At 41.4% G+C, this 15403-nt stretch overlaps 1 protein-coding gene across 1 annotated transcript; it reads left to right on the plus strand.

Annotated features, from left to right (window-relative positions):
* Nucleotides 1-1514: 1514 nt before the first annotated feature.
* tmem200a (transmembrane protein 200A) lies at nucleotides 1515-6828 on the plus strand (the record flags this gene model as incomplete). Its single annotated transcript, XM_080513550.1, has 4 exons — nucleotides 1515-1645; nucleotides 2519-2721; nucleotides 2805-2968; nucleotides 3554-6828. The coding sequence occupies 4 exons, from the start codon at nucleotides 1515-1517 to the stop codon at nucleotides 4664-4666; spliced, it is 1611 nt and encodes a 536-aa protein (XP_080369676.1). The 3' UTR covers nucleotides 4667-6828.
* Between the last annotated feature and the right edge of the window lie 8575 nt (nucleotides 6829-15403).

The raw sequence follows: 15403 nt of genomic DNA on the forward strand, positions 1-15403 counted from the left end.
GATCTTTATCAATCCATGAAGGGGGGATGTGTAGAACAGATGAGTTTCTAAAAGCTCCCAGCACATCACACACTCAATTCTTCACAATATTCTGCCATATACAACCTTAAACTCATGCACTCTATATTTATTTGAATAAAATAATGACTGCGGGGTAAAATAGTCAAAATCACAGTTTCTTCCATGTGGAAAATAATTATTGTAATGAGTTTTAATTAAAAAACCTAAGGTACTTTTCAATTCAGTATTACATAAGTTATTAAGTACCACTTATCCACTTAAGAGTTATTAGTTACACTTCTTGTATAAGTTTAATATTTCGCCAGTGGCCTTAATTTGTTAAATATATAGTCGGTTGTTCATTGGTTCAATCCTTGGGCGAATCTGAATGGAAACCACCTGTGTGAATTATTATTATTATTATTTTTTTTTTTTATTAAATTTGTGTGCATTAAATTTTTTATTTAATCTTTAACTAAGGTCGTACAGCTGAGGTAACAAACAGAAACACTCTGTAAAGTGGTGAACTCAATGAAATGACTTTCAACATAGCCTGTTTTATCCTCTTAGGGCAAAACGGACAATACTAATGTCATGTCAGTCCAGATTAACAGGCATTTAAACCCAAATGAAGGCTCTGGAAATACGCCTGTGTTTGTTTTAAGCTCTCTTCCTTTAATAACTATTAATAGACATCAGAGCAGCTGGTGAGCAAAGCGACTGATTCATTTGAATATTACGACAGAATTGCACCGCTGTACTTCCAATTTTATAATAGCATAAGCAATGTAGATAATGTCAGCAAGAACAGCAATAAACATGCAAATGGAATAAGTATGGCAACGTGTGCATTTCTGTGTCTATCTGTGATGATCCACTTTCCTCTGTAATCAAGTCCTTTTGTCGTACTCTCAGGAAGAACCCTGCATATATACATATACACACACACACACACACACACACACATATATATATATATATATATATATATATATAAAACTATGAATAACACACGCACTGCCCATGTTGTGCTGAAAGCTGACAACCACCAAGCAACAACACATCAGCAGTAAACAGAGAAGATTGTTGTGCAGGGTGTGTGCTGTCTTGTGTGCTCATCTGTATCATCAACAGACTGTAAACAGCATCTTCCAGCACTTGTAAAGAACTGTAACACACTTTCGAGATGACACACTTTCATGGTAAAAAGGAAAATCTGTCTCAGTGACATGCAAGCTTGAAATCAAACAAATGGAGCTGCGATGGTTGGAACATGTTCGGTCAGCATGAAGAATATTAATATATGCAGATTACGCCTCATTCGCTTATAAAACACTAAGAAGAGTCTGATTATGCTGTTTAACATATGGTCACTTTGTAGTTTTTTTTATTTGTTTTTTTTTACTAGATATGAATATACTGCACCATTTAAAAACAAATTACAGCTTCACTTTAGTGGCCAGATATGCTGGATGTGAAAAGTAAGACTTCCTATGTGTCTCTGCAGGTTAAGTATGACTGCAGCAGCAGGTGTGCTGACAGGCTTGGCTAAGCTAAAGCGCCAAGACTCTGCCCGCTCTCAGCATCGGCCCTTCCCACCAGGATCTCCAGGGGTTGGAAACACCAGCACCGAGCCTGCACCGAGGTAATCCTTAATAGCCTTAATTTGATCTATTTAATTTCAAATCCAATGACAGTTCAGCACAATAGAACTATTTCCATTCAACTGCAAATTAGCCAGTACAATAGAAAAAAGACTGTGAAGTAAATTCATTTAATCAGTGGGAAGAAGGGGTACCTGGTAATTAATAATGTGGCTTATATTAAACTTATATAAAAACCAGTATAAATTCAACATATTGAGTGCAAGCTCTGAAAGCAACAAACTGGCTTTACATAGACATATGTGCATCAAACATACCATATAACCCAATAAACATTACAAAAAATACATTAACTTTGGATTTACAAAAAGATTGACTGCTGCTTCAAGTTCGTTTATTTGGTATTGTACATTTTCATTAAGAGTAATGGACAGAAACAATGACACTTGAGCCAAGAGATCTTTGAAAAGGATCAGCATCAAAGTCGTACTGCGAGATTCGTGAAAACATACAGAAGCAACAGGCTTTTGCTAGATTCATTTTGGCTGAAACACCGTGGATCCCCGGATTTCAGATCTTTCATCAAATTTGCCAAATGTTGCAGAAAGTCCAGTCATTTGTCTTTTTTTTTTGGATTGAGCAAAACTGTGAGGAAAATGTCTGCCACAAATGGAGCACACAATGTACTTTTTGGACACATTGCACCAATTATCAATTAAAAAAATGAGGATGAAATTGCAAATGTTCTTTAAAAAAATGTATCTTATTTACGTTTGTCAATAGACATGTAATGAAATTCAAGGTTTTCCATAATACCATTATCTTACCGTTGCAGCCCAATCACGACCAAATCAGATGTATATATGCTGTTAAGTAAGTCTGTCGTTTCTTCTTATCTGTATTGTGTTGTGAAGGAAGCGGAAGCGGCGGACGGATGTCGTCGTTGTGCGAGGCAGGCTCCGCCTCTACTCGGCCTCCGGGTTTTTCCTGCTGTTTGGATTAGTCGTGCTGTCCATAGGAATTGGCATGGCGACGCTGGGTTATTGGCCTCACAGCGAAACCAAATTGAAGACTGATACAGCTACGGCTAACTCCAACGCAAGCCAGGAAGTGCAAGGTGAGAATGCTGCACAAACCCACGGTTAAAATCCGTTCTTCAATCCTCGTGACCCGTCGTCGTCCTTGCGTTTGTAATTTTAGGTGGGCCTTCAAAGCAGACCGACGGGCCTGTGACGCGCTTCCTGGAGCAGCACCTTCACTCTGAGAGGATGAAGATGCTCGGGCCGTTCACCATGGGCATCGGGATTTTTATCTTCATTTGTGCAAATGCCATTCTCCATGAAAACAGAGATAGAGAAACTAAGGTAGGGCTGAAGTGCACAGATCCTCTAATATGCATACGCGTACACAAGTCTCATGCACAGTCTGATATTGAAACACACATCAAAGTCTGGCTAAAACAACAAAAGTTTGATCAAAATTGGAGTATCCAATTAATTTTCTAGGTCAGACAGTGCTGGTTCTCAAATAAAGGATCTAAAGGAATATTTGAGGAATATATTTTAATCAAAAAGTTGACCTTATATGGAGTTCTGTATCTGTGACCCTCTTTTCTATTCTTCCTCCATTCTGTACAAAATGAAGGGGATCCAGGCTGCAGTCATCCATATTTATCATAACGAGCATGCAGATGAGATTTCTCCAGTCCTCCTTCAGCATTCATCTCAGTAATTTTCCCCTGATCACATTTCCTGTGCTCTTGTGCCCTTTCCTCTCCTCCCTTGATTCAATTAAGCCCCTCACTCCTCCCCCCCTTCAGGTAATCCATATTAGAGACATGCAGTCTATCCAACAAGCATGAACCTGGGGTGTAATTATCTGCCAAAAAGATTTTCCAAGTCATCCTGAAATCCATCTACTACTAACTAATACAACTCTTCATCCACCAGATAATCCATATGAGAGACATGTACTCCACAGTCATCGACATCCATCGCCTGAGGCAGAAGGAGCAGAAGCAGCACCATCACCGTAACAGCACCTGCGCAAGAGAAGCAGGGGACCTCCGATGCTTCGGAGGAGACACCGCGGCACGATTAGCCAGCAACTCCCTCCTGGCGTTCTCGTCTCGGGCGGGAAGTGTTGCCGCAGAAGAGGAGGAGGTGCTATTAGGCGACGAGGAGGCTCACAGAGGTAAAGAGCAGGCTAAGTTGGATTGTAGCTTTGCGGGGCTGCTGGCGCCGCTCTACAGGGATCGTTCCTTCTATGGGCCCGGGCTAAGCATGACTCACTCGGATTCGGTTCGCCACCAGTGGTCGGTGGACGGAGACGTGGAAAGAGGCGGGCATCACGCGCGCTCCATAGTCTCCTCGTCTATCTCTGCTTTCACGCTACCGGTTATAAAACTCAACAACTGTGTGATCGACGAACCGGAGATGGAGGCGATCACAGAGGAGGACAGAACAGGTGAGAGGAGGGAAGGAGAGCGGGCACAGCCTCTCAGCTCCATGGAGTCTTTGGTGGTGCCTGTAGCCACTGTTGCCAAGGCCTCCAAGCCACCCGGTTTACACCGCAGCAACTCCGCCTCCTCGTCCTCCCGCTGCTCCTCCTTCTCCTCTTCCTCTCTCTCGCCTGCTCCCTCCTCTACCTCAGGCTGCTGGCTTTCTCCCGGAGCAGCCAGGAGCGACTTTGGCTCCAACTCCTCACTGCACATGCTCAACAGCCATTCCAAATCTCTGGACCTGGAGCGAGGACCGAGCATGCTCAGTGTGCGCCCGGAGCAGAGGAAGCACCCCAGCTGGCCTCGACTCGACCGGAGCAACAGCACCCGCAGCAGCGGCAGCGGCAACCGGGGGAGCAGTAAAGGCTACATGAGGCTGGAGGACCGGGAGGAACAGGGGGAGCGGCTCCTTGACGTGTCTCAGTCCCTGACAGTGAGGCGCGACTACAGTAAGCGGGAGAAGCTGCTAATGATATCCCGGTCGCATAATAACTTGAGCTTCGAGCATGACGAGTTTCACAGCAGCACACTGAAGAGAGGCAGCTCTGAGACTCGATTCTGAAGCCGACGCTGAGCCGACGGGTGACGGCGCCTCTTTGCGGATCTGTAAAAATTGCTCTCTGCACTGTGCAGAGTGCACAGTTTGTGCCGGAACAAACTGACAAGTTTAACAGATACTCTGTGGAGAGCGAAAACTAAAGTGTGGTTTCAGACACTTCTATCAGCTGTAGGTTGAGGATTAGTGGGTGTTGGACCAACTCGGGCAGTTACAGGTCCAGGCCTGGTGTCAGCGGAACAGGAAGTGACTCTTGTGACGGGTCAGAGGTGGAAGTGTGTGACTGACCCGGACCTTTGACGTCTGTGGAAGAAAGCAATTGAAAGGAGGAACTCCATCCAGGCATCAATAAACCACATCATTAGTCGACTTCACAAAGAAATACTTCTTGCTTGGCTTTCGAAGGATCACAATGCAAGGTGATGAACGCAGGTTTTAGGATCTGTTCTTCTTAAAGCATTGCAGGGTTTTATGCTGCTGAAATCCAGGACAGATACTGAAAGTCTGAGATATCTTTTACAGTACGAAATTGTAAAAGGCAGCTGTCAAAATATGTCAGACAATACTTTTTCTTGTGTAGCACTTTGCCGAACTAATTACAAAGCGCTTAACACTGCTGAATTCACAGCATTGACATGGCAATGGATACAAAACCCAAACCGATTCACAACCAGCTTGTAACTTAAAGGGTACAGTTTGGAATCTGTTTTCATCTTCAAACCTTAGAAAATAGGTTTAGGACAGAAAATGCCCGTCACAATGTCGTTGCATTGTTTGTTGTGCTGTACGTATGACTAATGAAGTTAGCACGCAAGTTTGAAAAATCTAGCATCTAATTCAATTACTGATCGAGTTCTTATCATGACAGACTCAAGCTTTTAGAGAGGACTTACTAAAAAAACACACTGCCAAAACTGAAACTTAGACCAACTGAGTACTAGTTTACACAAAAGTGGCTTTACTGAATATTATAGAAGCCAGGTGTGACATTGTGTAAATTTGTATAGTTGATATATCGTCACAATGAGGCTCACACAGGACATGGTAGATAGTAATAGATTGGATCCACGTGGTGGTTTGGTATATGTTTGTATCTGTTTGATCAGACCGTCAAAGCTTTCTCCACCATGCAAAGGTTCACAGTCTCGCAAAGCCAGTTACTACAACGTCAATGCAACTCCGCTTGTTTTCATCCAGATGGTGGCCTGCAAAAAAAAAAAAAAAAAAGCCCACACAGAAGCCCATGCTACCCTGCAGTCACAGCCACGCTGCTCATTCCCAAGAGCCATAGTACATTCTTAAAACAACAAATAACTGATGGATTCAGGACCCCTCAGCCAGTGTCTGCCATCAACACATGGGCCCCTCTATAAACCAGAGAGAACAGTCTCTGTCCAGTTCTTAGCCTCATGCACTTTAAAGTTCTTTCTTACCAGATTAAACTGTAATTAGAGTTCTCTCAGGATATGCAATCTGTTTTTCATAAAGTGTGCTTTCACAAATGTATTCAGTGTATGAGAAAACCGGTGTTCATCAGTAAGTGTTCTTTTGGATTAACGATCGATGTTTTAAATCCATCAATTATTAACTTCAATCTCACAATGCAATTCAGTTAAGTGAGGGTTGGAACCTGATGTGCCCCCAAAAGCAGGAGCAACACAATGACAAAATAATGTATAGATAGGTTCTAGTAGTAGCATTGATTTTAATTGGTGTATTTTCATACCAACAAATGTTCCATTCTGCAGATAAGTGCTGATCTCTTCAACCAATTTACTATTTACGTGTTCTACTAGTTCTGTCTGTATGAATCCAGGATGTTGCATCAATGACCTACGAGTCAGGTTGTTTTATTTTTGTTAACCACTTTTCTCATTTGATACAAGCACTTCCAAACTGAATTTGAGCGTTTCCTGTTACATTTGGAGGACTTTGCCCTTGGCTGTCTGAATGGGTTGAATCTGATGCCTTCATATTTCTTAATTTGTCAGTTTCATGCTCTGTTCTACGTTCACTCCCAGCACTTCTGTAAATGAAGGTGAGAGTATCTGTGCTTATCTTTAGTGCAACATGTGAGGAGTTAATACTAGAACAAGCGATGGGGTCGGGGAGGATGGTGGGGTTCTCCACTCGACACCACATGTTTGCTGAACAGTGCAGAGGAGTCCTGCCAGAAAGGTTCACTGATTCCCAGCAGTCTGTGGGTCACTGTCCAATTTTATCCTTTCCCGAAAATAAACTGTATTTTCACTGAAATTAGTTTTTTTAATTTTTTAATTTATTTATTTTTGTCGTTATTGGTGCATCTAACAACACTGAGTCCAGGTGGATTCACTTGGAGGAACTCTTTTCGTGCATTCACAGGTTGTGGGAGCAACATCTCGTGAGCACGAACACACACTCTTGTATGGGTCTCAACAGATCAGCGATGTCCACACACATCCCAGATACACCACTAATTCCTGTCCTCCTTTCCTCTCATTCTTTCTCTCTCACTTTTCTTCACCTGCATGTAAAATAACAGACAAAGGCCTGGATGAGTCATCACCAATTATCATATACTCCAGTGCACTGTGGGATGACACACACGCGTAAACATGCGTGAATTTCCCGTACATGAAAGCATGAATGCATTATTAATCCCAAAATGCAAATATGTGTGCACAAAAGCGCAGACACACGCAAACATAATGAACTCACTTCTAATGTGATTCGAAAGCAGAAGGTTGATGAGGCTCTCTCATCCCTGTCTGTGTTTGGGAGGGAGCAGATGATAATCCTAACCCATTCTGAAGGCTGGAAACATATTTAGGCAGCAGAGATGGATGATGTCGCATCAGATTAACATTTAAGCAAGTAAACTAAAACAGCCTCCTCCTGTTGGAGGATTTCAGACCTTTAGTGTTCTAAAAATGACAAGAAAACAAGAGTTTGGTGATTTGAAAGGGAAAAATAAAAGCCAGTTCAGCAGTTTGACACCGTTGTGGATGTAATCACATAATAGTATCTTTTTACAGTGATATATTTAAATAACATTTCTGACCTTGTCTTTTTTCTCGTCCATTCAATATAAAAAAAAACCTACTATGTAGTTTGAGATAACGTTGTGTTTTTTTTTAAACTGGTGTTTGCATTCGTTAGACTGAAAGTGAGAACAATAGTAGACATGAAACAGAAGTTTCATCTGTGGTTTAGCTGCAAAGAGCATCACGCTGCTCACCCCTTCAAAACAGATGGCTGTTTGATGACACCAATTCACCAAATTGTTGCAAACATTTTACTGTAACTGCTGAAATAAATCCAGTCAAAGTCGAAGTGCCTTTACCCAGTTAATCCTTACTTTTTGTTGACAGGTGGTGTGGCCACATTTTACATTCCTAACGCTGACCAACCACTGCAGCACGAACGCACATGTGCTTTATTGCTCTCCATCATTTGGGTTTTCTGACGTTAGAGCTCATGACAGCTCGTCACTCCTCGTGCCTCCTCATCTCCCCAGCTGCACCACACACTGCAGACAGCAGCAAACCTGTAAGAGACTTGATGTTTTTGTATATTTACTTGATGTGCATGAAACTTCGACAACATATTTATTGACCAGGGTTAGGGAAAAGCTTGAGGATTACCATAATGTTTACAGATGACATTGTTATCTGTGGTGAAGGTTAAGAGAAGGTGGAAAACAGCTTGGAGAGGCAGAGAGTTGCACCCAGGAGGCGAGGACAGAATGTATCCGTGAATCAATGAAATAATGGATGATTTTAACTTGGTGTTACATTAGAGGAGGCAGGGGGGATGAGATGAGATGCAGATTTTACATGATATTTGCACGAGGTTGAGGTGAGGCTACACTTGCCTTACACTCTCCGTGGCAGTATAATAACAAAACTATTTGTCCCCACTCTTTCATTTCGACTTTTACAGTCAGCCTTTCAATGGTATTTAGTTCCAGCTCGCATTTTTCAAAAAGTGGACGGCTTCACCCACAACACAAGAAAATGGTTGCAAATCATTTTGGCTTCTTTTGTTTTCTCTTTCATTTCTTTGTCATGGAATAATTGACACATGCCTTCAGACCCAGAGTCAGGTGGGAGAGCAGGTCCGACTCCTACACAGCAATTAGTGATTCTCTCAGAAAGAAACCAAACGGGTCCTAATGGAGGCTGAGCACATTAAACAGTATCGTCATACATTGGTGTGCTTGAATGGTTAAATGTCACTAACAGTTTGAAGGCAGTGAAGCCTTGAACAGACAATATTTAGAAAAAGCCCCCATTTTTCAAGTGAAAACAGAAACCTCTCATTGTGTTTTTGGGGTCTGTTTACATGACAACGATACTCAGAGACACTGAAAACGCTACTTTTGGGTAATTTCTTGTTTGAACCGTGCAAAACAGGACACCGCATTCAGCATCAAACATGTGATTCAATTAAACTCAAGATTTGTATGTGATGACAAACGATGACAAAAAGTAAGTCCCAAATCAAATACTTTAGCTATCAACAAACAGATTTTTATATTTCAGTCTGAGAAAAACAGGTTAAGTGAATCTGGAGACCAGTTTTTAAGATCCTATCTACTAGCAAAATGTCTCCTTCATTTTGAAAGACTTCATCTTTCAGTATGCATGTATGATCTGATATCTGAGGATGGAGTCTGAGAGTTTCGAGAGGTAAGCCTAGAGACTGTAGGCCTGCTGTTTTCAGGATATGAAAGACGCAAGACCAACAATAGCTTTAACCTTCATTGTGTGAAAATCAATTTCTTACTCAGCTCTCTCATGTCATGAAATGTCCAACATTTACTTTTCCAGACATCTCTTTTTAAGTTGTTTTACCGTAAGAAAACAGCTACAGAGGAGTGAGACTCCCGAGTGTCTCCCAGGATAGCAGCAGCATTTCCAAATAAACCGAATAAGAAAGTAGTGAAAACCTCCAAGGCTGCACTGACAAATATCAGGGAGTCTCTGCACAGACCTGCCAGGCTGGACTCCATATAGCAGATCACAGTTCAAACAGGGCGACATTAAAAAAGTATAATGCACCACACTGAATGAATTTTATCTATTTGGATACCATCTTCATACCCAAACATCAACGCATTTCATTTCACGTGTCTTTATTTTGCTCAAGTGTGTTGATTACTCAGAGAAATGCCGATGTGTGTGCTCCGTGCTCTACGCGGCCCATGATTTTTGCCAGTAACAACAGCAGTGAAGTGGGCAGTTTACTGACATAATCAACTAATAAACAGACTAATTACTACAACACATCTGGAGGGTAAATTGAATGGTTTGCAGATTAGCTTAGTAGAATGGCTGCCAGCAGGGTGAACTGCATTAGCGCAGCTGTCATGGATAATAGCAATGCATCGTGGTTTAGGATGAGCAATGCTGAATTAGTAATACAAGGGAGACATCCACCCAGAAACATATTGGATCCCTGAGCGGTTGATGCTATCTCTCTCTCTCCCTCTTTTTATTTATTTTAGTCACAGGGTAAAACCTATTTATTTCAACAGGAAATATTTATTTTACTGAAGATGTTCAGACAGAATGATGTATTGTGGATTAGTCTGTCAGGCACTTTCAGACTCACATGTGCTTTTGTGAATTTATATAATCACTGCAACAATTTCTTCGTATCAGTAGAAAGTTTCCTTTCCAGAATAGTGCCCCAGCCTCATGTCCCATCGCCGGGCAAAGACTGACCTCACTGCCATGTTGTCTTCGGGTCATGCTGACCTCTCCCAGTCATTATGTGTTCCAACTCTTGCGTAATGAAGCAGAAAACTGAGTTCCCACTGCGGTTTGTGCTGCTGAAAGGCCTTTACGGTGAAAGTTCCAGTGTGCAAGGGTTCCTGTGTGTGTATTTTGTGTGCTTGCCGTGACGCAGCAGTGGGGGTGCCAGCCCAGTTGCCATAGCAGCCCAAGATGTTCTCTGGACCCCTGCCTGAGAAGCAAACACACACACACACACAAATACAAACCTAGTTTTTAAAAACTAAAATAACCACATTTAATTGAAGCCCAAAAAGTGCTTAATAGAGCTGTGATCCTGAGGTTAATCGTATCGACGTGCCACGCTGTCCCGCAGCGATAACAGACAAATCAGTGAAGGTTTATCTGATGCAGCTGACCTGGATATCTTCAGACACTTGTTATAGAAAGTAAAGCACTGTACTACTCCCTATAAATATATTAAAGAAATGCCTTCTGTTCTAAATATAGACGAAGAGGAGTCCCTTGTGCTCGCACGTGTTCCACCACTGCGTTGGTATGCCAGAAGTCTCAAGACAAGTTGTTCGGAAAGGCTGCACGAGTAAAGACTGACACAGTGCGAGCTGCAGTGATAATGGACGATGTAAAATAAGCTGCTTCCGCTGAAACATCCAGAGGGTGACTGTGGAAGCAGAGGAGATCAACACATGATACTCAGTGATACCAGCATTATGCAAATAAGCCTTTTACATGAATCACAGCTTTTAAGTTCTAAAACTGGCTTTGACCTTTTTCTCTCCATCTTCAAAGCTTTTCGGAGCTTAACTTAGTAAAGGCTCATTACATTGCACTTGTTTTATGTTTTGGATAGAGCTGTGTATCCTCACAAAGGCCTTTGGCAGTAGTAACCGATTACTAGTGTCGGATTTATAACACTATAATAATGGATAAAGTTACTTTTGTTTTTGTCCTCAATGTGCCAACTGTTATCTATATATACACAATGCCTTTGTTACTCTACCTACACAATGCTTTTGTTAATCTACCTTTATAAGGGGGGTCCTGCATATTGGTGTCTTATCACAGCTGTTTTGTTGCTATTTCATGTTGTTTATCAAGCCATTTCCTCCAGGAATGGGTGTTATGGCAAGTCCTGCATGACTTCTTAACACTGTATGCTGCTCACGGGAGCACTTGCAGTTTACTCTGATTAGGATTAGTTGAAACAGACCAAGGTGACCTTCTGCACAATGTAACTTCAGCTAAATTTAATGGCTGAATCAGTCATTAGATTGATAACACAGCTAAAGCTTGGCTAATTGGTCACATTGACAGTGCAATAATAAAGCTTAGAAAATCTGAATTGAGAGAGACTAATCAAAGTAAGGCACGACTCAACAATCTTCATACATAGCAATAAAAACAAGCTCAAACAAGTTAAAAGTCACAACTGGAATCAGGTACAATCAGGCCACGCTGATTCACAGTGTGACTTGCAGTGAAGTTGCGTGAGTATTATTGTCACGGTTTGAAAATGTCTCAGCCAGAAATTTCCATTATGAACTGGGATCAAAGAGTTTAATCCTTTGACAGCGGTTGGCTCTATAAATAAATCACTGAGTCTCATAAATGAACTTGGAAAATGTATTATGTTCAGAGACTAAATATATCCAACATTTTGAGTTTTGCTCCAAATATATTATTCTCTCCCTTTTGGGAGATGCCTCTTTTGCACTCACAGTTTTCAACTCTGCACCATATCAACATTAAACACAATGAGCTGTTGAACAAGAGGTGTTGATTATGTGGTAGTACGTTTATGTACAGGCAGACCTCTCATCAATTTAACGGCACGCAGCAACTGCCACTTTTGTACTTGAGTAATTCAACGCCTCATAATTTTACATTCACTGAACTAAAATAGTTTTACAAAAGCATTTACTTTTACCAGAGTGGTTCTACTGAAGAAAACTGAAGAAAATATATACATATTTCACATTTATCACTCGGTGAACTATCGGCTCATTACTATTTGCATGAATGTGGGTGATACTCCCATGAAGGAAGAGGGCGTGTCCAGCTCTACTGCCTTTATATGTACAGCTATGTCTTGGTTTAAACTGATTTGACAGTGACAGAAGGATATATAAAAACAATTGTTAAATAGTCTGTTAAAACAAACCCTAAAGGCTGCGTGGCTATGCTCATTAAAAGCAACACACACACACACACACACACACACACACACACACACACACACACACACACACACACACACACACACACACACACACACACGCAGTGTGAGCACCAGGTGAGTCACCGGTGGGCTTTGCATCTGCTTCATATAACTTTCTAAATACAGCCTCTCCCTGCTTCTCCATTTCTCCACCCATCTGTTCCTCGCCTCTCTTGCGGTTTCCTATTTCCTTCCCTTTCATTTCCCTCGTGCTCCGTCGCCACCTTCATCATCCTCTCTGCCTTTGAATTATTCCCCCTCTCCTTGTACTGCCTGGCCCCCCCTTTTAGTCACTTCTTTGTTGGAATCTTCAGCTGTACTGTGTTCTACATCCACTTTACATCACTACTACTCCTCTCTTCCACTGGTGACCCCCTCTCTCTCTCTCTCTCTCTCTCCCTCTCTCTGTTGTGGATGTAATGGCACAAACTAGAGAAGTGTATCAGTCTGTCAGAGTATGTCTCTATTATCATCCTAACAAACCAAACTCTCCCAAGCCCAAAGCTCCAGAATCTAGACATCAATTTCCTCATAACATACCTAATATGGATAAATCAGCTTGATTACACAAGCTGTCAATAAGTTTAAAGCAGGTACTCACATCTGATTATAGATCTACTATTTCTAAACACGTGACAGCTTAACGACAATTTAAAGAGTCAACAGGAGACACCTGAGGCACATTTCATTTAATTCTTCTGTCGGCTTGTCCAGAATGAAAAGGATGTCAGGGTTACAATGAATTCTCACTTGAGTTGTCAAAACAATTCACGGGTTTTCATTGCGTTCTTTTCACTAGTTATTCCTTTTTTTTTTTTTTTTTTTTACCTACAGCTGATGGAGAAAGCAAATGCACAAAGAAAGAGAAAACACATTTATGTGTTCGATCACCACATATGGCCTCCAGAAAAGTGAAACCAAAACTATGCGGTTTTTGTTGGACTTGGAGCTGATGAAAGTTGAACAATAGTTACTTTCACTGGAATCATTGCGATGCAAAAACCAGACAATCATAGTCACAGCTCGGAGGAGAACTGGAGAGGAAACAGCCACAGCAAGCCAGAGGAAACGCCATGCTATTACTTGCAGATGTGGTGTTGCATTGCTACAACATGTGGTTACATTTTGGTGGGGGGAAAAATGGCTGAATATGATTATAAACCTTAGTGTAGTGGTAACAAATGGCCAAAAGGTCCACGGCCAGAAGCAATTTGAAGAGTGAAATACTCATAAGATGTTTGGAATGTAGCGATGGAGGAGACATACCATTGGATTCTTTGTTTCTATGATTTTTTTTTTTCTTGCTCTCTGGCGGTTTGCGCCTGATGATGCTGATGCAGGCAATCATGTTGAAGGAATGCGATTTAGATTCACCTCACACGATTCATCTGTCAATGCAATCATAATCTTCTCTATGCATTTCCAACATTATCTCACAATCAGCATGGTGCAATTATTCAAGACCCATATCCATACATACATCTTTAATGACACTTTGTCTGATTTATGGTTGGAAGGCAAGGGAAGGCACACCGTACACACACCACCAGTTCATTACAGGAAGAAACACACACATGTTGGTCAGTTTGAAGTCACCAGTTCAGTAAAGGGCTGTGGGAGGAAACCGGAGTACCTGGAGAAAACCCATGCACGCACAGGGAGAACATTTAAATTCATTTCAAGTTGATCTCAGGTAAATTGAGTGACTTCATTAATAATGACCACCACCACCACCAGCACCACCAACACCACCACCACCACACTGTCTGCAGGACAAAACTGGCCAAGTGTCTGTTGTGTCCTGTATAATTACAAAGAAGGAAATTTTCCAAAAACAAGTAACTGCTGTTTCTGATTATTCACTGTGAATCACACTGTATTATTAAGAGCAGCAGACTAACACATCACTGAGCAGAGTGATGCAGCACTGAAAGTGATCTGACTACAAGCGTTGGTACTTTCGAAAAACGTACCTGTTGAAGGCTGCAAAACAGCACAAGCACAGGACATATTTTCATTTATTTTGCTCAGAGTAGCATAATTGAAAATTATTTTTCTTTCTCATTATCAACTCATTTAGATTTTCTAAACATTGTACACTTTTTCAAATTGTGCAAATACAGTGAAAACGAAGGGAAAATTCTGTTATTTGAAGATTTGGAAGTTTAAAGAACAATATAATTTCATTTCACTGGTTCCATTTGCAACAAGTAGATTAAATTGGATTGTATAATAGCCTTGGACTAAAAGGAGTTTGATACCAAAAGTCCACAATAAAAGTAACACACTCAATAAAACTTCAACAATTTGTAGTGGTGTCAAAAGTAGTGGCATTACAAGAAGTATTTCCAATGAATTGTGCTTATGGGTAATTTAAAAATTGTTATCATAACTTGTTGCATTTTGACCATTTGATCCAAACATAATCTACACAAACTATTATTCTATTGATTTAACCCCCCCCCCCCACCACCACCACCACCATTTTAATCAAGCTTACATATGAGTGCAAATATTCAATGTTTTAGAAAGCAGCAATGAGCATATGCCAGGATGTGTTCACAGTCAATGAAAAGTAGAGAACAGCAGAAAGACAGAAAGAAGGAGACCTGTGGGAAATTAAGACACTGTAGACGTTTGCAGACCGATGCAGCCATGGGTGTCGAGTGAGTGAGCGTGGGCCGGCTGACAGAGAGGTCACACAGCTAACTGCTTTTACGTATGTGAGTGTGTGTATGTGTGCCGGACTGTGTTTTGTGCATTTCTTCGGTTTCCAACTGGGAC

Source organism: Blennius ocellaris (genome assembly GCF_963422515.1).
Source record: "Blennius ocellaris genome assembly, chromosome: 18".
NCBI classification, from domain to species: Eukaryota; Metazoa; Chordata; class Actinopteri; order Blenniiformes; family Blenniidae; genus Blennius; species Blennius ocellaris.